The 25,664-nt window shown below is 42.6% G+C and overlaps 1 protein-coding gene across 2 annotated transcripts in view; it reads left to right on the forward strand.

Annotated features, from left to right (window-relative positions):
* Positions 1-25,664, forward strand: part of cadm4 (cell adhesion molecule 4) — a 190,739-nt gene that overhangs the window by 144,463 nt on the left and 20,612 nt on the right. For both annotated transcript variants that reach the window (XM_053622999.1, XM_053623009.1), the window contains exons 2-4: positions 11,394-11,540; positions 22,526-22,813; positions 25,392-25,553. In XM_053622999.1, the coding sequence (XP_053478974.1) occupies positions 11,394-11,540; positions 22,526-22,813; positions 25,392-25,553 (597 nt within the window). The remainder of the gene's footprint in view (positions 1-11,393; positions 11,541-22,525; positions 22,814-25,391; positions 25,554-25,664) is intronic.

Consider the following 25,664-nt stretch of genomic DNA (forward strand, 5'->3'; position numbering starts at 1 on the left):
CATCTGACTGGCTTTCTGTCCGGCCAGCTGAATGAGGCTTATTGTCGCTCGCTCGGCCTCTACTGCCTTCACAAAAATCACTGACGTTTGGGTTTGGCGCATCTGCAAATGCACACCCCCATGACAAACAATGTTCCCACACGCTTTATAAATACGAGATGGAGCGACGACTCAGTGAAGCTTGACTCTGGGATTACTGGCTGGAAGAGTGTGAAGAGAGATTAGAGCGCGAACCCACCTGAGGGAGGACAGAAGATCTGCTTGGGGGGAGGGAGACGACAGAAAACGGAATAACAGTGGAGTAACTTTCACCTTGCCTTACTGACTGTACAGGACCTAAAAGGAATTGATTGGAAGCACGGCCTGTGCGGTTACCCAAGGGAGGCTACAGCTCGGCACCATCTATCATTGTGGTCTGCCCTCCGTTTTATTACCGGCCCCTGATGACACCACCTTATATCAGATAGGATTGTGTGCACGCCTCACCTACACACTCGGCCCTTGAAGCAGGGGGCATTAGTCCTGTAACTGTCGGACCGCCGTTGCTCTCTGTCCTGTGTGTGTGTGTGTGTGTGTGTGTATTAGAGAGAGAGAGATAGATAGCAGGTATTTGTATGTGTTCAGACCATGTGCAGCAGAGCGAGGCGTGCCCTTAGTAGTCGAGACATATCGCACCCGTTCAGCTTCACCAAGGTGTTACGGGATTTCCCCCACCCCAACTCTGCAGTTACACAGTGCTGACTTTTAATATCTGATGTCCTATGCGCGTCAAATTTCATTCCTGATAGTTTAAAATATCATTTTAAAATTTACCTGAACTTTGAGACGGATAATTAGGAAAAGAAACAAACTGCAGTGATTGTTTGGTGAGAGTCTGATAAGGTGCTGATGCTGGTCATTTTCTCCACAAAGCCTGTTTGCCCCACCCCCACCCCCTCCAGTTTTGAAGCGTACCTGTTCTTCCTTTGTGAGTTTTGTGAGTTGCTTCACCCAGCTGGAACCCTGCATTGATCTGTGTTGATGTTTTGTCGCCACACTCCAGCAGTGTTGTGGAAATAAGTCTGGCATTTACCAAGAGGGGTGTAGCTGGCATCGTACCCAAGCATACTTTAGCAGGAGAACCGAAGTGAACTCCTAACAACGGAAACTGCTAACAGGAAAACAAGCAGCGACTCCTGATTGTGCGTGTGTGTGTCGATCGTTATCAAAGTGCACAGCTAATTAACCCACACTCGGGTTGTTAATAGCAGGCTTGCTTATAAGAGTGCAAGTAATGCACTCTTTATGCAGCCTTGAAGTTGTTTTTTTTCTGTCCTCAAATGAGAATGTTGGAGGAGTTTAATTTGCGGATATCAGTTCTAGCTCCTGCCGGAGTGTGTGAGTGAGGTGATGAGAGTTTGAACAGCCGGGTGAAGTGTTTTAATTAGCTGAAACCTTACGCTCCGCTGCTGTGCTGCTGTAGTAGGGGTATCTAGTGGTTGCAGTTTAGCTGAGTCTCGGCTGGGTGACAGAGCAAAGTGTTAGTGTGTGTGGCATGTGTGTGCCTGGACAAAGCCACAGAAGCCTCATTGACCAGCCTACGACAGTCAATAAACAATGAGAGCAGGCCAGCGATCTCGCCTCTTCTCGCACTCCCTCACAGTCCTGCTCGTTCAGTCGTCCATTCTGCTCTCCCTCTGCTGTAAGTGTTTCTCTCTTTCTCTTACAGTCCATTCTTTCTGTTCAGTCTTTCTCTCCATCCTGTCTTCCGATCCAAACTGTACTTGCCACATGATATCGCTCTTAAAATGCCTTGTTTTGAACACTTTTTTTCTGTCTCTCCTGGTGAATTTCTCTCTCTCTCTCTCTCTCTCAGCCCTCACACTCTCACCATCACGCCCGACCTTCCAGCCTCTTCCTTTTTTTATGGAGGAAACATAATTTATGGACAGAAGCACATAAGCGCTGAGAGGGTACAGAGTCAGCTTCCAGATTTATGATTGCAGTGCATCAAGCAATTTCAACATCTCTCTGCAGATTGCAGTCCAGATCACATGTGGCTTTGAATATGAAAATATACAGAAATGAGATCAGCTCTGGGTGGCTGCAATTTGAAGACCATAGACTGGGAATGTTGACGTGTTGTTGAGAAAGTCTTCAACTAGAAAGCATTTATCTAATGTATTTTACACATTTTTTTTTTTGGCAAGCTAGCTACCATTAGCTGATTTGATAGTATTTAGAATCTTTATAAGTAACACTACCAAGCTAAATGACATGAATGAATATAAGACATACAGTGCCCTCCACTAATATTGGCACCCATGGTAAATATGAGCAAAGTAGGCTGTGGAAAATTGTCTTTATTGTTTAACCTTTTGAGCTTTTGTTCAAAGAATTCGCTAAAAAATACTCTGCTCTCATGGATACCAAACAATTGCAAACACAACACAGGTTTATCTAAAAAAAACTTTGTTAAATATAGGTGTGCAACAATTTTGCAACAATAAATAGAGGATCAAACGCAGGAGGAAGGAATAATGCAACTTCCTGTTTCATAGGGGTATAAATATGAGGTAACACACAGGCCAAATTCACTTAGTCATTCATAACAATGGGTAAGACCAAGGAATATAGCTGTGATGTGTGGCAAAAGGTTGTTGAGCTTCACAAAATGGGAAGTGGCTATAAGAAAATAGCACAAACATTGAAAATGCCCATTTCCACCATCAGAGCAATAATTAAGAAGCTCCAGTCAACTTGAAATGTTATGAATCAATCTGGAATTGGACGTGTGTCTATATTGTCTCAACGAACTGTGATGAGGATGGTTCGAGTGGCCAGAAAATCTCCAAGAATCACAGCTGGAGAATTGCAGAAGTTAGTTGCGTCTTGGGGTCAGAAAGTCTCCAAAACTACAATCCAAATTCACCTACATCACCACAAGTTGTTTGGAAGGGTTTAAAAAAAAAAAACAAAAAAAAAAAAGGCGCCTCTACTCTCATCCAAAAACTAATTTGAGCATTTGAAAACCTGAAATGCCAGAAAACTTAAAATGGGCCGTGGTTGGATCTTCCAGCAGGACAATGATCCAAAACATACACCAGAATCAACACAAAAATGGTTTACTGACCACAAAATCAAGGTCCTGCCATGTCCATCCCAGTACCCTGACCTGAAACTCATAGAAAACCTGTGGAGTGAACTGAAGAGGAGAGTCCACCAGCGTGGACCTCGAAATTTGAAGGATCTGGAGAGATTCTGTATGGAGGAATTGTCTCAGATCCCTTGCCATGTATTCTCCAACCTCATCAGGCATTATTGCAGAAGCTGTTTTCTTGGCAAAGTGAGGTAGCACAAAGTATTGACTAAAAGGGTGCCAATAACTGCTGCACACCTTTAACAAAGATATTTTTATAAACCTGTGTTTTGTTTGCAATTGTGTGAGATCCATGAGTGCAGAGTATTTTTGTGAATTTGTTTTAACAAAAGATAAAAAGGTTAAACAATAAAGACAATTATTCACAGCCTTCTTTGCTCATATTTCCCAAGGGAGCCAATGTTAGTGGAGGGCACTGTAGATAGTATAGAATATCACTGTAGAATATCACTGTAGAATATCAGAGAGGATGATAACTGAGTCATTTCATAAATGTTGACACATCTAAACTAGCTAACACATGCTAATCTGGCAGGATTTCTAATCTTCATGGCTAATGCCAACTGGCTAGCTAACTACCATTACCATAGTTGATCCTTAATGGTATCCACTAGATATAACATGCCACCAATAGACGGCAAGATATTACCAGTAGAGACCCACAGGGACCATTACAGTTTCCATTAAAACCAATACAATTCCTGTTATAACCATTTAAAACATTACAAATTCTATGAGGGTTTCTATTGTTTTTTTTAGCAGGCCAGTCAGATATCTTTTTAGTTAGCCAGTTAGCGATAGCAAATGAAGATGAAGACTATATATAGGAATGTAATTTTTAAAGTCCTCTCAGGAATCCTGTCAAATTTTTTTCCACTTAGCCAGTTAGCGATAGCAGTGAAGATGATGACTATAGCTGTGTTCACGCCATGTTGTAATTACCGTAATTACCAGATTCGATATGTACCAGATACCAGAAATGGCTGTGGCTTCAGCAGTAAAAATGTACTTAAATTGTTGTCTTGAAAATAAGCGGAAGAAATACAATATAGTTTAATGTATTTTCGCAGTTGTCAACAACACCTATCTATAGGAATGCGATATTTTTAAAACGCTCTCAGAAATCCTGTCAGATTAGCTTAAATCATATCACCATATATAGTCATCATCTTGACTGTTAGCACTAACAACTAGCCAACCTTTAGCTTTTCAGCTAGCTAACTAAGCAGCCAATTTCTGAGAAGATTCTTGTTCATAGATCTTCATAATCTTGACTGCTAATGCTAGCTAGCCAATTTGACCTAACCTGACCTAGCTGATTTCTGAAAAGTCACATTCACAGAACTCTAAAATGTCCAATTAGCTGGCTAGCTAGCAGGAGTGAAGCATGCAAGAGGAGGAAAAGAAAGGGACATGCTGTAGATTGTGAGGTAAAAGGATACACTGCAGGCTTGAAGTGAGCTTAGGAAAGGGGGATGATTACTGCGTGACAGAGAGAGACTCGGAACAGAGCACGGCAGGAGTAGATATAACGGCAGCTCTGTGAGTTGACCTCTGCAGTAGCAAGGAAGAGTTTTACACTCAGTCCTGTAGCTAAAAGTGCTGACCTAAGAGCATCTCAGCTCATGTTTACGGCACTAATCATACAGCATCTAAAAGGCAAACAGAGGTCGATCAGCACTATTACTCAGACGTGTGATAAACACGAGCCTAAGTGTTCAAGGCAAGCATCTGTTCAAGGAGTAATTTGCACTGCACACCTATTGTTTATTTCGCAGCGTGTTTGAGCCTGTTACTTAGCAAGGACATGGTTGCTGCCTCTCTTAGGATCAGCGCAGCATGAGATAGAGGATTCATTGCCTTGTTATTTTTTTATTATTTATTTATTTATTTATTTATTTTCCCACAGTATGTCTCTTGCTACCACTTTTCTTTTTTTTTTTCTTCCAGCTTTGAATACGCATTGTCTCAGCAGTGCTGGGTCTCTATGCCAGCTGGAGGGAAGCTTTATGTATATTCTGAATGTCTGGATACAAAAGATCATTCTGGGGACGAGAGAGAGAGGGGGGTGGAGGGTGTCTTTAGCCTTGGCAGCTTGAGTGCTATAAAATTCTTGCCAGTAAAGCATTTTTGCCATTGAATCTGAGATGGTAACGGGGATAAAAGCCAGGTCAGTGTGTGTGAGTGTGTGTTTCACAGCTGGCGTCCTAGGAATACCAGAAGTATTGTAATATCCCTGAAAATTTACCCATAAGCCCTTTCCTGTGATGCCCAGCTACGTACATCCAACCCATGGCATGAACAGAACAGCGAAGCAAAAGGTCTGCTAGAGGATGAATAAATCTAATAACTGGACTGAGAAAGTGAACGAGAGAGTGGAAACAGAGAGAGAGAGAGAGAAGTAGCGAAAGACGGGCAATCCTGAGCAATGGAGCGAGAACGCGGGATGAAATGAAGCGTTTGGAGGCGAGCGAGCTTCAGGGAGTGATATGGTTGAAATATGGCAGTGGGTTAGATGGGCGTTAAAGAACATGAAGGTCACAGAGAGCGACAGAGTGAAAGAAAGACAGTCAGAGAGAGAGAGAGAGAGAATGAGAGTGGGGGGAAAGATAAGACGTCGAGCCAAGCAGACTGCGAGCGAATGTAGTGATGGAAGCGTGGAAATGAGAGCATAAGCAGCATAAATAGAAGATCAAACGCAGGAGGAAGGAGCGTTTGCCACTGCAGGACGCCCGCGGAGCGAGGATGGGAGAAATTGAGGCAGGCACGAGGAGAAAGGGAAGGAAGGAAATGAGAAAAGAAATGAGCATCAACTGCTGATGTGTAATTACAGCAGTGGGGACTAGAGAAAGATGTTCTGTGCTTTTTCTCCTCATCATGTTGACTTCACTGTCTTCTTTCATTCTGCCTTCTCTCTCGCTCTCTCTTTCTCATTCTCTATTTCTCTCTCTGTTTCTCTTTATGTCTCTGTCTCGCAGACAAAACCCAGCTGATTATACTCTAAGCCTGAGCTGCAGAACAAATCAACAATATGGAGCTGGAACCAAACAGAAGTCTTTGTTAGAGAGATTGAATAAGCTAGGAAAGAGAGAAACAGACAGCGCTATAATGCAAAAGTGAAATTTATATATAGACACACACACACACACACACACACATATATATATATAGGGACAGAGAAACTGACTAAAAGGATAAAGAGAGTGAGACCAAGAAAGGCCGCTGTAGGAAGGAAGGACACAGGAGGGAGGAGAGAGAGAAAAAAAACGAGGGATTAGGCTACAGAAGGAGGTTTTGGTGGGGATTGAGTGTGTAGGTGTGAAAGAGACAGAGAATAAGATTAGACCAGAAAAGCAGGCAGTGGGAGAGCGAATTATGAGGGTTCAAAGCCAAGAATAGGATAGATAGAGAGAAATGGGGACAGGAAAAGGAAATAAAGGAAAGATTGGAGGAACGACAGAGAGGTAATGAAGAGAAGGGGGTTATAAAGGATTATGTAGTATTTATAGCCATGGCATCCTTTTTTTTTTTTTAAATTTAACACTGTATTCGACTGGCATCGAGTGCGATTCCTCAGAGAGAAGCAAGTTTTAATTTTGGCTCGGCGAGACTGAGATAGAGATAGATGGAAGAGAAAGTAGGAGATGAAGAGAAAGAATCTGTCATCTCCAGCAACACATATCCCCACAGAGTTTACTGATTATGTGGAGCTAATGAAGGTTTACACACACACACACACACACACACACACACACACACACACACAAACTGTAGAAAATCCACTGATTATTAGGACTTCATTTTCAAAGGCATACACCACACACGCACACACACGCACTCTCTCACTCTCTCTCTCTCTCTTTCTCTCAAGTACTCATTATACTTCAGGTGGTCTGAACAGATGTGTCTGTAATCATTGAAAATTGGAGAGCGAGAGAAAGAGGAATGTGATAAGAAGACGACGGAAGAAAGGGTCAATTAATACAAAGTGGCTTTCACTCTTTCACCAGATGGAAGAATAAAACAGAGGACGAGTTCTGAGAGAATGAATAGATGAGGGCGTAGTTGTCCTCCATCCTCAAAGATGATGCACCATTTTTTTTTTAAAGTCAGGTTTATGTCTCAAGATATGGGTGATTCCACAATTTGTGTTCCACTGATATTATCTCTCCAAATATGTACACTGATCAGCTATAACATTAAAACCACTGTAATATCGTGTAGGTCCTCCTTGTGCCACCAAAACAACTCTGACCCGTCGGGGCATGAACTCCACAAGACCTCTGAATGTGTGCTGTGGTATCTGGCACCAAGACATTAGCAGCAGATCCTTTAAGTCCTGTAAGTTGCGAGGTGGGGCCTCCTAGGATTGGACTTATTTGTCCAGGATGTCCCACAGATACTCGATTGGATTGAGATCTGGGGAATGTGGAGTACAAGTCAGCACCTTGAACTCTTTGTCATGTTCCTCAAACCATTCCTGAACAATTTTTGCAGTGTGGCAGGGCGCATTATCCTGCTGAAAGAGGCCACTGACATTAGGGAACACCGTTGCCATGAAGGGGTGTACTTGGTCTGTAGCAATGTTTATGTAGGTGGTACGTGTCAAAGTAACATCCACATGAATGCCAGGACCCAAAGTTTCCCAGCGGAACATTGCACAGAGTGTCACACTGCCCCCGCCGGCTTGCCTTCTTCCCATAGTGCATCCTGGTGCCAACTCTTCCATCCTGGTGCCATCTCTTGTAAGTGACACACAGGCACCCGGCTGTCCACATGATGTAAACGAAAACGTGATTCATCCGCCGGTCTGTAGCTACGCAGCCCCATATGCAGCAAGCTGTAATGTGCTGTGTGTTCTGAAACCTTTCTGTCATAGCCAGCATGAACTTTTTCAACAATTTGCACTACACTAGCTTTTCTGTGGGTTCAGACCAGACAGGCTAGCCTTCGCTCCCCACACACATCAGTGAGCCCATGATCCTGTCACCAGTTCACCGGTTCTCCTTCCTTGGACCACTTTTGGTACGTACTAACCACTGTATACCGGGAACACCCCACAACACCTTTCATTTTGATCACGTTTTGACCCAGTCAAAGCCATCCGTCTAGCCATCCCAATTTGGCCCTTGTCAAAGCCGCTCAGATCCTTACACTTGCCCATTTTCTTGCTTCCAACACAACAACATATCCCACCCCTTGACAAGTGCCATTGTAATGAGACAATCAAAGGTATTCAGTGTTATTTTGGTATAGTACAGCAGTATTTGTTTTTGGTTGACGCTAGCTAATTTGAAGTCGTCGTCTTATTGTGTCTTATATTATTCTAAAGAAAACCATACTTACCATTTAACAGTGTTTCTTGAAACTTGTGGAACATTTAGATGGAAATATAATGTGTGTGTGTGTGTGCACTGTGTGGTGGCGATGTGCGTCCCTGATCGTGCAGAGGCTGTAACTCAGCCCTGTAATCCTTTCCTGGTGACTGATAGTGTAGATTTACTGTACTCTGTACCTGGCATTCTCCCAGCTCCCTAAATCCTATTTGCCTACACCTCCCATAATTCAGCGCTGCTTCTCACAGACACATTACACCCACCCCACCATGGGCTTGTTTATTCAATCCGTATGCTCTTTATTTATTTATTTGTTCTGTTGGAAACGATGGCCTGTCTCTCTTGCACTTGGGTCTATGAAATTAGGGCTGTTTTTCACTATGCCGAGAGGGTGCTGATGTGTTTTTGAGAGCAGTTTTGCCGCATTGGCACGTCGCCCCCATCTGGTGGAGATGTTGAGTGCACACGAACATGATTTTCTTTTCTAATTTTTTTTTCTCCCCCAGCTAAATTGACATGCTTTTCAGAGCAGTCCTGTATTGATTGCTTTACCCACAAGTTTAACCCATTTCCCAAGGATGTTAAGTGTGTTTGTGTTATTGTGGCTTGATTTTAATGGGGTCAGGATTAATCCATCTCCTACAGGTCTTGGAGTTTCACTTCTCTCAATACCCACGATGCACCCACCACATCGCACACATTTCCCGAGACGAGACGTTACTGATGGAGCCTACGTTCGTGTTGTATGTCTTACAGCTGTGGAAATCTCTACAGCCATCCGTCTTCTCTTATAGGATATGCTTTCAGCGTCTCAGTCTACACAAGCTGGCACTTTGTTGGGCATGGGATTGGTAGGGCAGATTTAGTCATTTGTTTTGCCACTCTTGCTACTTCATTTCCTTCATTTATGTGGTGAGGAGGCAGCTGGCAGATGCTTTTAACAGACCCTCAATTAGCCATGTTTTTGTTTGACTTCCAAGTCAAAACTGCATCGCCACTCTTGTCGTGGGTTCCCTGATGTTTGTTCCCGATCCGCTGCAAAGTCTTTCATCACTGTGACTTTACTGCCAAGCCTTCGCTTGATGTATAGAACAATTAGGGCTCATTAAAACAATAGCAGCCCAGTCTGTAGGTGCCAAAGTGCTGACTAATCACAGTCGTTAGAATAATCATTGTAATGGCAGTGGCATCGGCCATCGCCCAAATATCAATCACAGTATTGATGAGCGGAATGGAAGTCGTAATGACAAGGACAATTGTTGGGAGGAATAAAGGTCTCTCTCTTCCTATTCACCCATTTTCATCCTTCTTTCTTTTTTTTTTTTATTTCAGCTCAATACCTCACTTGATAATGTTTTATTACCCTTCAAGCTTTCCATGGTGAATGTAGTGGTATGGTCTCTAAACCTGATTAAGTCGGACTAAATCAAATTTAAATGAAGTCAGAGGACCAGGACAAATAGCAGTGGGCGATTCGCACTGCCAAATATCTCCCTGCTATCAGCTGGTCTTTCACTTCCCTCCATTTCTCCTTAATCCGCCTCTGTAGTTTTTTTCATGAAGGATGTGAACGAGACGTTTATGGCTCTGTAGGCGTACGGCTACCTCAGCAGTTCTTGTGAAGCTATAGCTCTTGATTGACAGCTCTGATGGTATGCAGCTTCATGGATATCCAGAGAAAACACCACCTGGCATGGAGGATAACAGGTGCACTAGCAATATGTTCAGATTACCTGGGGTATTAAGTCGCGTGCTTTCCTGTTTCGTTCCCAACTCAGCGCCACTCCAGAGTAGTTAGCTGATTAATTGGCCCTTACGACTCAAGAAGTCAGTAAGCCAGTCAGCTCAGGTGGTTTGGGTGGGAGAAATGACCTCAGGAGCTTCAGTAGTCCTACAAAGATCATCCTGATGTCCAATATCCATCAAACTCTACAGATGTATAAACATCTTGTCTAGTTTGTGGGCTAGGCTATAACATCAGATAGGCAGTAGCGACCTCGGTGTCAGCACTGCAGATAATTGCATTTTGCCAGAGACTCGCGTCCAGGGGCTTTATTTGTGCAGCCAGGCTAATGGCACGCTGTGCGGTTGCGAAAGCCTTGGCCAGACGCTGCTTAGTTAAACATTAGCAATGCAGCACTGGCTTCAGCAAATCCTGCAAAAGCCCAGAATATGGAAATGCAAAAAATTGAGAAATCCAATGCCATGTGCCAGTGAGCACATTAGAGGTCCTCGGCTGCCAGCACACCACAGAATCTGTGAGTGGGGGAAACCGGTTCAAAAATGGACACTGCACCAGTTTTCACTGATTCTCAGAATCGAGTTTCTTGAAAGCAATCCAGTAATACCTGAAGTGTGCACTTTTGTTCCAGAAGTCTGGATCTGAGCAATTATAAGCAACAGGTCTTTATGGGAAGAAGTAAACGACAATTTCAATTTCAAAGCATACAACTCATCCTAAATTATTGGCACCCCTCAACTGAATGGGCAAAAATGGTTATAAAGAACTAGCGTTACACACAATGATTGAAATGGACGATTTAAAGTTTTTAAACATGCATGCTGTTACTGCATATGTTATATACTTAAGTTTTTATTTGAGGTTTTTTTCCTGTGTAGAGTTCAAGGGTGTAGTGTCTGCCGCTAATAAAATAGAGAAAGAGCTAGCGTGCTGTACATCGTCATGAGATCAGGGATAATCATTAAAAGGCAGTGCTTGTTCTGTATGTTGTTTGTCTGCTTTTATTGAAAAAAATTGTGGAAAGCCGTGTGAGCAGACTGAACAGAGCGTCAGCCCACATTCATGGAGAAGAATAACAATTATGATTGTGAGCTAACCAACATATTTATAATTGATGTTTCTTTCTTCCCCTCTCTCTCTCTCTCTCTCTCTCTCTCTCTCTCTCTCTCTGTCTCAGCACGGAGTCAGGCAGTGCAGGCTGAAAATGTGACAGTTCTCGAGGGCGGTACAGCGCAGATCTCCTGCCGCCTCCAGAACTATGACGGCTCCATAGTGGTCATCCAGAACCCGCGCAGGCAGACGCTGTTCTTTAACGGCACACGAGGTGAGCACAGCACACCATCAGGTCAGAGATCGACATTCAAGCATTTGTTAAATAACAAAAAAAAACAAGCTTATACAAAGGATTGGGCTTGAAGTGAACACCTGGAGCGAATAGGTGAGAATCAAGAGCAGAGTCTAGTTTCTTGAAAGCTATCCTCAATAGCTGGAGTGTGCAATCTTATTCCACACCATGCTTTCAGTGTGGAACTGACCAATTTATGAGCAACATGATTTCTTTTATTGTGGGAAGAATTCTAACAACCAAAACAAGAAGTGTAACTCGGTAGCTAAATGATTGGCAACCCTTCAACCAAACAGGTAAAAATGATTGGGCCTCATTTATCAATCATTTAGTAAAGTTGTATGTAAATCTTTGACATACGCCAAACCGAACTGAAAAGTTTCAGAAACGCTGAACCCCCCCCCCCCACCCCCATCTGTGTTTATGCTGAAGAATGCCAATCACTTGTTAATTACCAGACACATGCATTGCACAACTGATTTGCATCTGATGATGGCAAGAATGTTCCGTAAAAGGCACTCAACAGCATAACAACTCTTTTTGAAAAGGCCGGAATATGGTGCTGAATTACAGAAAAGGTGAAGTAGATCTAAAAATTCTCACAGTACTCTAGCGTTCCGTTCTGCCGGCAGAATGGAAATCAACTGATCAGACATTTTCAACACGTATAAACAAATGGATTTTTTTATTGTCTGTTATAGGATTAATCAGGACACTGTTGGGTTTCTGTGTGTAGAGTATCGTGACTCTGTGTTTAGCTGCTGATGAGCAGGGCAATGGGAAATGGGAGGGGTGTGAGCCCTGTGCTGGGAAAACAATTCACACCTTTCCACAATAACACTGGTACAGAAATAAAATGGACAGCACAACTAAAACTTTTTTGATAGTAAACCACCGTATACAACTGCCACAATACAATTTAAACCTGGATCATTTAAACCTAGTAGGCTTTGTAAAAACAATACTTATGAAAAACTGCAAATTATTAAAGCCCCGAGCGTCTACTTTCATATGAGTCATTGAGCATTACTGTGGAATGTGACATCACAAATAAAGTCAGTGCTGATCACAGGCACTCCCAAAACAGTCAGAAATGTAATTTTTTGGCCTCTGGTAAAAAAAATAAAAGATAAGTGAGGCAAAAAGAAAATGGTTTGACATGAATGCAGAGGGGGAAAAAATCTACTGTGATCAGGCGATCGTAGATGCCAAGCACACCACATGGGGAAACCTCTATTTTTATTTACTTCAAAGCAAAGTGTCTTCAAGAAATTTCTCGGCCAGAAATGTTCTCACATACCAGTGCACCCTGGCCAACGTCTTAATGCAAAAGCAAGAGCTCGGAAGTCACTTACTGCTTTTATCACAGGAGCAACAGCACCACAGCTCTGTTTATGACACTCTTCATTTGTAAAACTGAACACTGTAGTTCCATATTTGTATAAAAGAGTCGTCTCAAACCTGAACTGTTCTGCATGCATACAGTTCTTTTAGGGGTTACATAGGCAAGTATAAAGTCTGCAACTCGAACCCTTCCCATTATAAATTGACCCTAAAAGTGGAATTGGGAGCAATCTTGAGCATTACAATAGGATTTAAGGTCTATGTCTAAGGAACAAGAATATTACAGCACAATGAAATTCTTTTCTTCGCATATCCCAGCTTGTCAGGAAGTTGGGGTCAGAGCACAGGGTCAGCCATGATACAGCGAGCCCTGGAGCAGAGAGGGTTAAGGGCCTTGCTCAAGGACCCAACAACTTGCTGTGTGCCATGACACAAAGATGGCCGTCGTAGATAAACCAAGTAAATAATAAACAAAATTTTTTAAAAAATGGTTTTGCAGTGCCAATGCATAGAGGTAATCACTCAAAGAAATTTAGGAAAATTAAAAATGGCCAAGCAACATGTATTGGACCATTTACAATGGAATGACCCAGTAGTGGTAGTAGTAGTATCATAGACAGGCTTGGGGAGTAACGGAATACATGTATCGGCGTTACGTAATCAATACAAAAAACTTGTAACTGTAATCTGTTACAGTTACGTAAAAAAAACAAAGTAATTGGACTACAGGTACATTAATAAAAAAAAAAGGAATAATATCATGATTACGCTGATGGCGCACCCGCTAATAAAAACACAGGCTCCAGTTGTGCCCATGAGAGAGAGAGAGAAAACGACGGAGACACAGAGGATCAGCTTTCCCTGTCGATCAATGAACGCCCGAGTAAAAGTGCAGAAAGGCATTTTAAGACTTCTTGGATTTCAAGAGGTATGATCATCGCACACAGAAAATGTTTTGTGAGTTTTGTTCCAAATCGGGCAGAGAAATTGCAGGGAAAACGGATTTCATTACAGGAGCGAACCATTTCAAGAAAGAGACCATGAGAAAACAGGGCGATAGTCGAAAGCATAAACAAGCTCGTGACTATGTAATCGCAGAGTGCTCCAGGAAAAAAAAAAACATGTGAACTACACGACGAGACCGAATGGAAGGAGCTGAAAATAAAATTCAACCTCGCCTATATGATTGCATGTGAAGAACTGCCTTTCACCAAATTTGCCTCTCAGATATTACTAACGAAGAAAAATCGACCGGATGTGTGCAAGACGTATGACAACGACTCAGCATGTGTGATGAGCAGAAAGCATCCAGTTGAGATATTGCTTGTCTGACCAATTTTGGCTACTCAGCGTGAACATTGCTTTTTTTTTTTTTTAGCTCAAAACGAGATCAAATCAAAAGTATGCAATTCACCCTTGGACGACTGTATCAGGATCAGCACAGTCGGCCCATCACTTGAACAGTTTGATCCTGAACCATGTGTCAAACGCTGGCTTTCTGCAAAACAGAGGAGGAGGAGGCCAAACTACACTTAATGACCAAGTGATGCTGACATAATTATTATTAAATAACTTCTTTGTGACTGTATATAGTTCTCAATTTGGAAAAGGTGTTCAGTTCCCATGAAAATGCTGACGCTATAAAAGGAGGCCAGATGTACACACATGACAGGATGACTGAAAGTAAGTGTTTTAAAAAATTTTAAACGTAACTTAATTTGGCACCATTTTTTTTTTCTTATAGGAGCCAATGGCTCCATCCATCCATCCATCCATCCATCTTCTATACCGCTTATCCTTTTCAGGGTCATGGGGGAACCTGGAGCCTATCCCAGGAAGCATCGGGCACAAGGCGAGGTACACCCTGGACAGGGTGCCAATCCATCGCAGGGCACAATCACATACACACTCACACACCCATTCATACACTACGGACACTTTGGACATGCCAATCAGACTACCATGCATGTCTTTGGACTGGGGGAGGAAACCGGAGTACCCGGAGGAAACCCCCGCAGCACAGGGAGAACATGCAAACTCCACACACACAGGGCCACAGTGGGAATCGAACCCCCGACCCTGGAGGTGTGAGGCGAACGTGCTAACCACTAATAGACAGCTGCATGATTATAGTTCTGGTTCTCTTTTGCCAACTGTGACTCACATGAGGAACAAATCTATTTATTTGAGCTCTAAATAAAAGTATTTTAGATCATTTTGCTTTTCTCTTGCTCATTAGGGATACATTCACACGTTCAACTCTGTATCCTGTGTTTTATATGTTTCTGTAAAGCTGCTTTGAGACACTGTCCATTGTTAAAAGCACTATACAAATAAAATTTAATTGAATCGAATTGAACTTTAGGGTGTTTTCACACCTAGTTCGTTTGAGCCCTCCAAACTCTCTCGGAGCGGTTAAGCGTGTATATGTGAACAAACCGAGTGATCTCAGACCCTCCCCTAAAAAGGACCCAAAAGCGAACCATCCTCAGCCCACCTCCGGAGGTGGTCTGAGGTACGGTTTGTTTGTGGGTCCGTTTGTGGTTCGATTTCTTCATGATATGTGAACACAATGAGGTCCCAGTCCGCTTTGCATTTCATTTCGACATGTGTACCTGGAGGCTTGCCATACCTGCAGCCATGTTCTGTCACTGCTGAAAACAACACAAAACTTTTCATTATGTCAAGTCACGGGGTCATGTGGTCTCAGGAGGAGAGCTGTGCACTTCTTGAAATTTGGAAAGAGGATTGCGTTAAACGTCAACTGTCCTCAGCACATAAGAACATAAAAGTGTTTCTTTTGTTTTCTCAAAAAATGAAGGAAAGAGGCTATAACAGAACAGTGCTACAATGCCGGGTAAAAGTAAAAAGCAACTACAACAAAAGTACGTGAGCACCCGTGATAAAATGCGTCGAAATGAAGGATTCCTGTCCCTTCTATGAGGACTTGGATGAAGTTTTGGATGCAGTCTGGGGTCTGACTTCTTATGAGGTTGTGAGAAAGGGTCTGAGATCACTTCAGTGCTGAAGAGGACCAAAAAAAAGAACCGGGTTCTCTTTTGAGTCCACTATATTGTGAGCACCAAAAGGACTGAGGTCACTTTCGGCCGGTTCCCTTTCTGGTTCACTTTAAGTGAACTGGGTTTGCTTCTTTTAAAATGAACTGTATGTGAAAACACCCTTATTTACATATGTGACCTTGAAGTAATCCAAAAACTTATCAGATTACATTACTTTCATTCTGTGACACTTTGATTACGTTACTGATGACATTTTTTTATGAAGTAATTTGTAACTTTAACGGAATACATTTATAAAGGAACCCTCCCGACCCTGATCACAGCAGTAGCAGTAGTAGTATAGTAGACAGGTTGAAAAGTGTTGAAAATGAGATGTATTCTTTAGTTGAGCCAAGGTAGATGTTAAGATCATGACATGGTGCTGAAGTGAGAGACTAAGTCCAGCTCGCTTGATTGGATTCTGTCAGTCAGTCATTTTTCCACCAGTGAAATGCTTTGAAGATGGAGCTACGCTGATATTGCAGGTTCCTTCCTTGACAGAGCTTTTATTATCATTTTGTCACCGTTTGTCTTTTTATATTACTTTGAACAGATTCATTCTGAAGGCCTCTTTAAAGCTTTGATTTTCTTTCTTTCTTGTTTTTGCTGTCACTTTCACACATTTTTGGCATTTCTTCTAAGTTAGTGTGTCGTAACACATTACGTTATCCCATTTTCTTCCAACCGCTTGGCCCTATCTAAAAGAATGAGGACGTCATGGGGGGAGCAGCTGATTTAAAGGTTAAGGTTGATTAAATGTAAATAGATCCGTGTTCAGAAAGTTCAAGGTGAAAAAACTACTTCAATTTGCTCATTTCAATGGCAGTGAATCGCCTCTAATTTACAGCCCTATTTTTATTTATTTTTTTTAAAGAAAAAAAGAAAGAGTGTTCGGTCTAGTACAGTGGTTCTCAACGCAGAGATTGGAAAGGGGGCGCAAATTGTTTTCAAGAAAAAAACACAGACGGGGCATTGTTTGTGTACTCGGTGTATTTTATTGCTTTTCAAATAGAATGTGCATAAATGAAAAACCCAGCGTTCCCTCTCCCTCTGTATTTTCTTTTTGCTGGGGAGAGGTGGAGCTTAGCCTGCCTTTTATCTAGCTGTCAGTGCAGACCAGTGTTGCCAAGTTAGTGACTTTTCAGACCCCTTTAGCAACTTTTTTGCAAAAAAGCGCCTAGTGACAAATCTAGCGACTTTTTGGACAAACCTTAGCAACGTTCCAAATGTCACCAGTACTGTCCTGCAAGCGCGAGGTCTTACTTTCCCGCTGCGCTCTCACCTCTCTCTGCATCTGCTATGTTCAGTGAGGGGCTGAGAGCCAGAGATTTAACAATGTCATGAATAACGAGACGTGCACTTCGTCCAAATTTACATCATTCATATGTGAATGTTTTTAACGCAAGACAAAAGTAATGCACCATGTTTTACATGTAAAATAGTCCATGTTATTACAGCCTAGTTCTCTTGTTCAAATTAGTTATAATGTTCAGAAACGTTTTATATCATTCATGTTCCATACCTGTCCGTTATATAGTTTTATAAAAGTTATTTTAAAAAATCATAAAAGTTATGAAAAGTAATTTAAAAAGTACAAAAGCAAAAAAATCTATCTATCAAAAACAGATTTTAGAACAGGTTACATAGAGACAGATTTTATATAGAATATAGCTAATCATTATAACCTGGTCTCCTTGAATTTGGGGGGGGCGGGGTGCCACATGATAGGGTAGGCTTGGGGGGGCTTTAGTTACAAAAGGTTAAGAAGCTCTGGCCTAGTAATATCTGCAGCTCCACAGTGACAGAGTGTCAGCTCATGGCTGGTCTAAATGCTGTGAGAGCGTCTCGGTTCACTACCTAATGGATTTTGATGGTGGATTTTAAATGAATGGTGAAGCAGAAATATCCCTTCAGCCCTGTAAGCACCGCCACCGATCAGGTCCGTGCATTTCCCCTGACCCTGTTCCGATTGTCTGACTATGAATGGTATGCAAATGAGGCGTGACTAAAGGTGACATGGGCTTGGACAATGCTCTGACATTTCGCTGCCATTTAGTATGTAGGAAGGCATTTATCTGTTTTAGAAGCAACTCTTTTCTTCTGTGCTAAACAGGGTTGAATGAATAGGTTCACTCAGATACAAGCAGGTCGTTACACATTAGCCACTTGCTTACTGACTCCCTTAGTTCCTCAGTTCCTCCTTTACGCACTCCCTCAGTCCGTATCTCATTAGCTCCCTCGTTTGGGCACTACAGAGGCTTGCATAAGTACTTGCCTTCCTTGAACTTCGTCCAGGTTTTTGTAGTGTTATAGCCTGGAACTGAAATGCACTTTATTGGGATTATATGTCATACATCTACACAAACTAGCCCATAATAATGAAGTGGTGGATATATCAATATAATTGGAAAATTATTTACATTGTAAATATTATGATTGCACAAGTATTAACACCCCCCCCCCCCCCCCCCCCCCCCCCCAGGTATGATGATCTCGAGCAGCATTTTATTTTTTTATTAATTCCATGCTTATGCAAGGTAACTCATACTCATATTCTGGCTTCGCTTCCGTTAGCCACTACTACACTTCCTCACTCAGCCTTAGCACACACTCTCAATCACATCCACCTCACTTATCTCTAACTTTATGTTTCCTTCACATCTTCAGAAACATATTTTACTCCCTCTCTCGGTCACAAATTCTCTCAATCCATGGCCTCTTCACTCCTTCATGCATTTACAGTAGTTACTCCCTCAGCCATCTCTTTACTTCCTCTCTCAATCAGTCACTGTCATTGAAGCCTCACTCTATCCATCCATTTTCTGTACCGCTTATCCTACACAGGGGGAGTCTGGGGCCTATCCTAGGGAACTCGGGCACAAGGCGGGGGACGCCCTGGACAGGGAGCCAACCCATCACAGGGCACAATCACACACACACTCGCACACCAAGCCTACAGCGCATATATTTGGACTGGGGGAGGAAGTACCTGTAGGACTTGGAGGACGAAGCACGGGGAGAACATGCAGGCTCAGTGTACGCAGGGTCGAGGTGGGATTCGAATCCCCAACCCTGGAGGTGTGAGGCAAACATGTTAACCACTAAGCCACTGTACCTCCCCGAATCCCACACACTCTTATACTCCCTGACTCTCTTGATAACTCACTCTCTTTCTCACTACATCACCATCTCACATAACCCATTCAGTCCTGGCACAATTCACCTGCTTACCTGGTCCCTGGTCCCTAACTCACAGCCTCAGTCATTCCCCTGCTCCTTCCCTCAGTCATTCACTAATACTCACTGACTCCTGACTTCACTGACTCCTTCATTTCTTCAAGTATTAATTTTCTACCCCAGTCGCTCCTTCGCTTCCTATCTGACACCCTCACTTTCTCACTCCTTACACACCTACTCACCCACTCATTCATGGCTTCTACTGTCCCTAATGAAGTATTTCTGTTGGTCACTCCCTCCATTATTCAGTCACTATCTCATTGTCCAAAGCTTGTAATTCCACTAAACAATTGCCTTATAGACCTGAAAAAATATCAGGGCTAGAAAATGCAGACATAAATTAAAGGTGCATTAGGTAAGAGTTGTGAAAAATAAGTCTCTTACGGTTAAATGGCTGGAGATGAATAAGATTAGAATGCTATTTTTTAAAATTATTTCCTCATTGAACCAGCCCTCATTTCTACCATGTACACAAAGCTCCACCCCCAAAACTTATGATAGAGTTAGCATGCTAACTAGAGTTCTCATTAGCAAGCACCGTCATGACGTTACTTTTTAAGCGCACCCGGACATTCAACAGTTTGAAAGCCAAGTCACAACTCGGGAACACGTGTAAACATGCAACTTCTCCTCGTAATTATATAGAAGATGTGAAGGGGCGTTGGGGGGGGGCGTGTCTGTAAAATCACTGGCGAGAGGTTTCCAAATTTTTGTACTATTAAGAAATGAAAAAATGGACTTTAAGTTTGTAGCTACGTCTGCATGTGTGTCTGATGTGTGCAATTTCTGTATTAAATCCTCATTAAGCTTGTGTAACTCATATCTATATCCACCCATAGCGCTTCACTCATGCCCTTGCTCACTCCATTCTGCCCTCCGTCCCTCCCACAGTCTCTCAGTGCCATGCCCATTCAGACTTCAGCTCACTCGTGTACCAGCTCTTCCAACCCTCATTCAATTCTTTCTCCCTCCCTCACTTTTACCATTCAGTCCCTAGTCTCACTTTCTGCCTCATTCACCCTTTATTTCACACACTCGCTCGCTCACTCCACTTCATTTCTCCACTCCATTCTCTCACTCCTATAGCCCCTCTGCTCACTGGCTTCGTGACGCTCCCATTCAGTCCTTACCGCACTTATACCTCCATCTCCTCCCTTCCACCCACACTCAATTCCTTTTTCCGTTGCTCACTCCCTCGCTAGTTTAAACTCTCTCACAGTGGACTGAAAATCATAAATAACCAGGACCGAAAAGCCCAGCCTACAGACATGCACATCTCAGGGCTCCAATTATTGTACATTTTGCGCATTGCACTGATTGCTTTGAGATGCTTCAAGAGAATAGGACAGACGTCCATTTGTGCTTCTACAGACGTCCGTTCCATTTTCGCTTGCCAGAAAAACAGAAGGCCATTCGGGAGAATGTTAGCCTTTAGTCAATATATAATGAGCCTACACTCACTGCCTTAGCTCACAATATCTGTTCCACTTATCATTATTTGTTATTATTCTCAATTTCCAACTATTGATTTTTTATCTGCTCCTTTACTAAAGGAAAAACTTCACTTCTCTTATCCATCCATCCCTTATTCTGCTCTCCCTGCAGGGCATTGATTACCTGTGTCAGCAGTTTGGCAAAACTTGTACTTTACCCTTTCTTTCCTATATTCTTTATCCTCCTCTTCTCTGCTCCCCTCCACTGTCCTCTTTTCTCCTCCCTTCCTCTCTCTGCTCCTCTCCTCTCATGTCCTCTACTTTCCTCTCCTCTCCTCCCCTTTCCCCTCCTCTTCTCTCCTTTTTTCTCCTCTCTTCTCCTTTCCACTCCCTCTTTCCTCCCTGCTCCTCCTCTCCTCTCCTCCCCTCTCTCCTCCTCTCCTCCTCTTTCCTCACCTCTCTGCTTCTCCTCTCCTGTCCTCTCCTTTCCTCCTCTCCTTCCCTTGTTCTCTCTTCTCCATTCCTTTCCCCTCTTGTCCTCTTCTCTTCTCTCTGCTCCTCTCCTCTCCGTATGCCTCTCCCTTCCTCCCTTCTCCTCTTCTCCCCTCACTTCTCTTACTCCTTCGCTCTCCTTTCCCCTCCTCCCCTCTCCTCTCCTCTTCTCTTCGCCCCTCTCTTCTTCTCTTCTCCCCTCTCTTTTCCTCTCCGCTTCTCCCCTCAACTCTCTGCTATGCTCTCCTCCCCTCTCTAATTCTCCCCTCCTCTTCTCTCCTCCTTTCTCCTCCCCTCTCTTCTTTCCTCTCCGCTTCTCCCTGCCCCTCTCCTATTCTCTCCTCCCCTCTCTGCTTCTCCTCTCCCATCCTTTCTTCTCCTCTCCCTCCTCCCCTCCTCTTCTCTCTGCTTCTCCCCTCTTCTCTCCTCACCCATTCTTCTCCTCTCTTTTCTTCTCCTCCCCTCCTCTCTTCTCTCCTGTCCTCTCCTGTTCCTTTTATATCAGCTCATCTCTTGTTTTTTTTTTCTTTCTCTCATTTCCTTTATTGCCCGCTCCAGGTTTTGCGTCACCTCCTTTATGACGGTCGATAATCCCTCCGTTTTTGTCCAGGACCCAAAACTGTGGCATCTCATCTTCATCTCTGAGACTGCCTTGTTGGCTCTGTTCCATAGCCTCTCTTTATATTCTGTTCTCTCCCCTTATCTTTTACTTTATTTCAACAACCGTCCCTTCTTATTTACCCAACATCCTTCCTGCAGCTCAACCTAGATCTAAGCCCCTTGTCTCTGATTCTCTTTTCCTCTTCATAGATAGATAGATAGATAGATAGAATAGATTAGGTCAATAGCTGTCGATGTGGTAAAGTGAAGTGCTCAGTTTCTATAGAAACTGGACATTTCAGACATTTTGGTGCTTCTATAGGATGTATATATTTGCCTCTCTTAATCTTCGTGTTCTGTTCTCTTTCTAGCGCTGTGTTTATCTCCTCATCTCAGTGTCTCACTGTCCTTCCCTGTCTATAATCTATATCATTTTCTCCCACAGCTGTCTCATTTAATAAAGATGAATAAGCCTCGCTAATAGCAGTGTATTAGCTCATATTAGCTTTCTTGGCATGATCATGCCACGATTAGAGTACTGCAAGGCTTTTCTATATCATAACTTTTGACACATATTCAATTATATACATTTCACACAAGGAAACTTGGACAGAAATTCATTTCTACACACACACACAGACGTGCACGCAAATCAATTCTAACACTAAATAAAGACAGTGTACTGTCTCAATGTGCACCCTCTATCTCTCATGCCGTACCGTTCTTGTGTGCATCCCAGATAATGTTTGTGACTAAATAAATGTTAACATCGCTTGCTCTCTGTCTCTCTCTGTCTCAGCGCTGAAGGACGAGCGCTTTCAGATGGTGCTGTTCACGCCACGCCTGGTGCGCATCGCGCTGAGTAACGTGAGCGTGTCTGACGAGGGTGGCTACTTCTGCCAGCTCTACACGGACTCCACGCACCACCAGGTGGCCACGCTGTCAGTGGTGGTGCCCCCGGAGGTGCCCACTGTGGAGGTGAAGAGCGAAGCGGTGGAGGGTGGAGAGGTGGAGCTCACCTGCGTGTCGGAGAGGAGCAAACCTCCTGCTACGCTGCGCTGGGTCCGAGACCGCCGAGAGATTCCTGGTTAGTGTGCCTATACTGTATGTGCGTGTTTGTTGTACGAGTCTGTATGGACAATGGTAACATATTGAGAGACCCAGTAAGGTCTTAAAAGTGTGCAGTTTCTATTCATGTGTGTATATGAGCAAGCACAAACCTACACACGTTCACTCCATAGGTCATAATCCTGCCTAGCTCAGATTCAGCACTAACTCCGATACTCAGTCATGTCTATCACTGAACACTCGATATATAGTACACTCAAATGCTCAGTCACTCACTCGCTCACACCATCCATGACAAAGCTCTGTTCAGTTTTCTTAAATTTGAGAAACACACTTTAGGAAACACCACATCTCTTTTCCTACAGAAGGTTGTCTGGTTCTCTCTCTCTCTCTCTCTCTCTCTCTCTCTTTATCTCTCTCTGTCTCTCTTTATCTCTCTCTCTCTATCTCTCTCTTTATCTCTCTCTTTATCTCTCCTCTTTATCTCTCTCTCGCTCTTGCTTTATCTCTCTCTCTATCTCTCTCTCTCTTTATCTCTCTCTCTTTATCTCTCTCTATCTATCTCTATCTCTCTCTCTCTCTCTCTCTCTCTCTCTCTCTCTCTCTCTCTCTCTGCTTGCTGTGCACAAGCGTCTCTTCTGTCCTCCTAATCTCTGTCGTTTGTCTGTCAGAGAATCAGCACACCTCTCTGTGTTGCTATTTTGTTACAGTCTTAGACACATCTGTCCATCTGGCTGTCTGCCTGATTGGTCCCCCGCCACATACTCACACACTTTATACACACGCACACTCGCAGCATACATGTTCACAGATAAACAGTCTCAGCATCTCTGTGCCAGAGGCAGTACCCAGGTGCTTGTGCGTGTTAAATACTTTGTGTTTCTCTGTCCATGTCGTCTCTCTTTCTTTTACTGCTATTACTTAAAATAATAGAACCTTTTGTAATGACACATCTTGGTTATAAAGTATGTGAATAATGAAATAAAAAATAATGAAATATGAGATTGAAAATCGGAAAGTCGATAAAATTGCAATGGGTATGTATACGTCACTGCATTACAACCCCCCCCCCTTCTCTCTCTCTCTCTCTCTCTCTCTCTCTGTACGTTATAATGGATTACAGGAGTAATTAGTTGTCCTATATCGCTATAAAATTCCTTGTACAATGTGTGAATGTTTCACTCATCTGTAAAAGCAAACACCCCATTGCAAAATCCCCATGACTGTAGATATGTAAGGGACAGCAGGTCAGCGTGTAGTAATCTCATAGCATTTTGACTGTATGACAACATTTTTACTTTCAGTCTAGCAGGTGAAAAAATGTCATTAGTTAGTGTTTTGATATTAGTCATACCCTGTCCAGGGTGTACCCCGACTTGTGCCCCATGCTCCCTGGGATAGGTTCCAGGTTTCCCTGCAACCCTGAAAAGGAAAAGCGGTACAGAAGATGGATGGATGGATGGATATTAGTCATGCTTCTCTAGCAGTTATGCTAAGGCTATATAGGAGGGTACGCTACTGTTAGCTTGTTACTAACATGGCATTTAAAAATACTCCAGTCTTGCTAGTAGAAAATAAGCAGCATCATAGTGAGTACTGTAGCATTGTTGTTGTGCCTTAAGCTCAAAAATGACGTTGCCTATTTTTCTCGTGCTTCATGTGCATGTAAAACGCGTGTGATGTGTGTCCGAGTGTAACAAATAGCTAGCGTTACTTCAGGATGGTCAGTTGGTCAGTGATTGGCTTGCAGTCGATATCGAGTCTTACAATGTCAGTCTCAGCTTAAATAATTCACTGAACTTGATTACGTAGCAGCACACTTTAATGTACTAGCACACACAATTGAGCATTTACAATGTGCTAAAATGAAACATAAAAACCAGACTTTAATATTACTATTACTATTGATAATGTTTACTATTTGTTTTTGTTTACTATGAATACTATTGAATAGAGTTTGATGTACTTAAGCATGTTAAAATGCAAATATTTTAAGTTTCGCTTTAAATGTACTACAACATATGTACTTTAATCGTGTTTAATGTATTTAAAGTGAAACTGAATATATAATATTATATATGAATATATACTATTGCGCTTTTAGGATATTAGAAATATATTAAAAACGTTACAGAAATCTTTAAAAATGTAATGAATAATCGAATTAAAATAATTGCTTAAAGTTTTGTGATTTATTAGTGCTTTAATAAAGTACATATAAGCATTACTATATAAATAGATTTTATTTATATAAACATTTCTTTTTTTTTAATGTACGTAATGACAAAGGCTGTACTAATTTTAGAGCTAGTATTGATAAGTAAAATATTTGCCTGGTACGATAATGCTCTCTCTCTCTCTCTCTCTCTCTCTCTCTCTCTCTCTCTCAGTATATGCCTGTACATATATTCATAATTTAGTGGGGTTATTTATGGAAAATATGTCAAATTTAATTGTCATGTGATGAAATATCACTCATGAAACAAGATATAAACCAACCAAAACAGGGACATTCTGTACACAGAACAGTAGGAGCACCACAAAATACAACGCTGACCACACAGAACATTGTTCCTCTCTGTCCGTCTGTCTCTCAGGTGTGGTGTCTCAGCAGGAGAACGGAAAGACTGTGAGTGTGTCCAACACCATACGGCTTTCCGTGGAGAGGAAGGACAACGGTGCTGCTCTCAGCTGTGAGGCTTCCCACCCGGCACTCGTGGGACAGAAAAGAGTCCGCCATTACCGCCTGGATGTCCACTGTGAGAGTTTTATTTTTTATTAACTCGCAGTTAGCTATGTATACATGGGTGCCAAGAAGAAGAAGAAGAAAAGCATTTGAAATGTAGGTGACAGAAGCAAATAAACAATAG

The sequence above is a fragment of the Ictalurus furcatus genome, chromosome 1, assembly GCF_023375685.1.
Source record: "Ictalurus furcatus strain D&B chromosome 1, Billie_1.0, whole genome shotgun sequence".
Classification (NCBI taxonomy): Eukaryota; Metazoa; Chordata; class Actinopteri; order Siluriformes; family Ictaluridae; genus Ictalurus; species Ictalurus furcatus.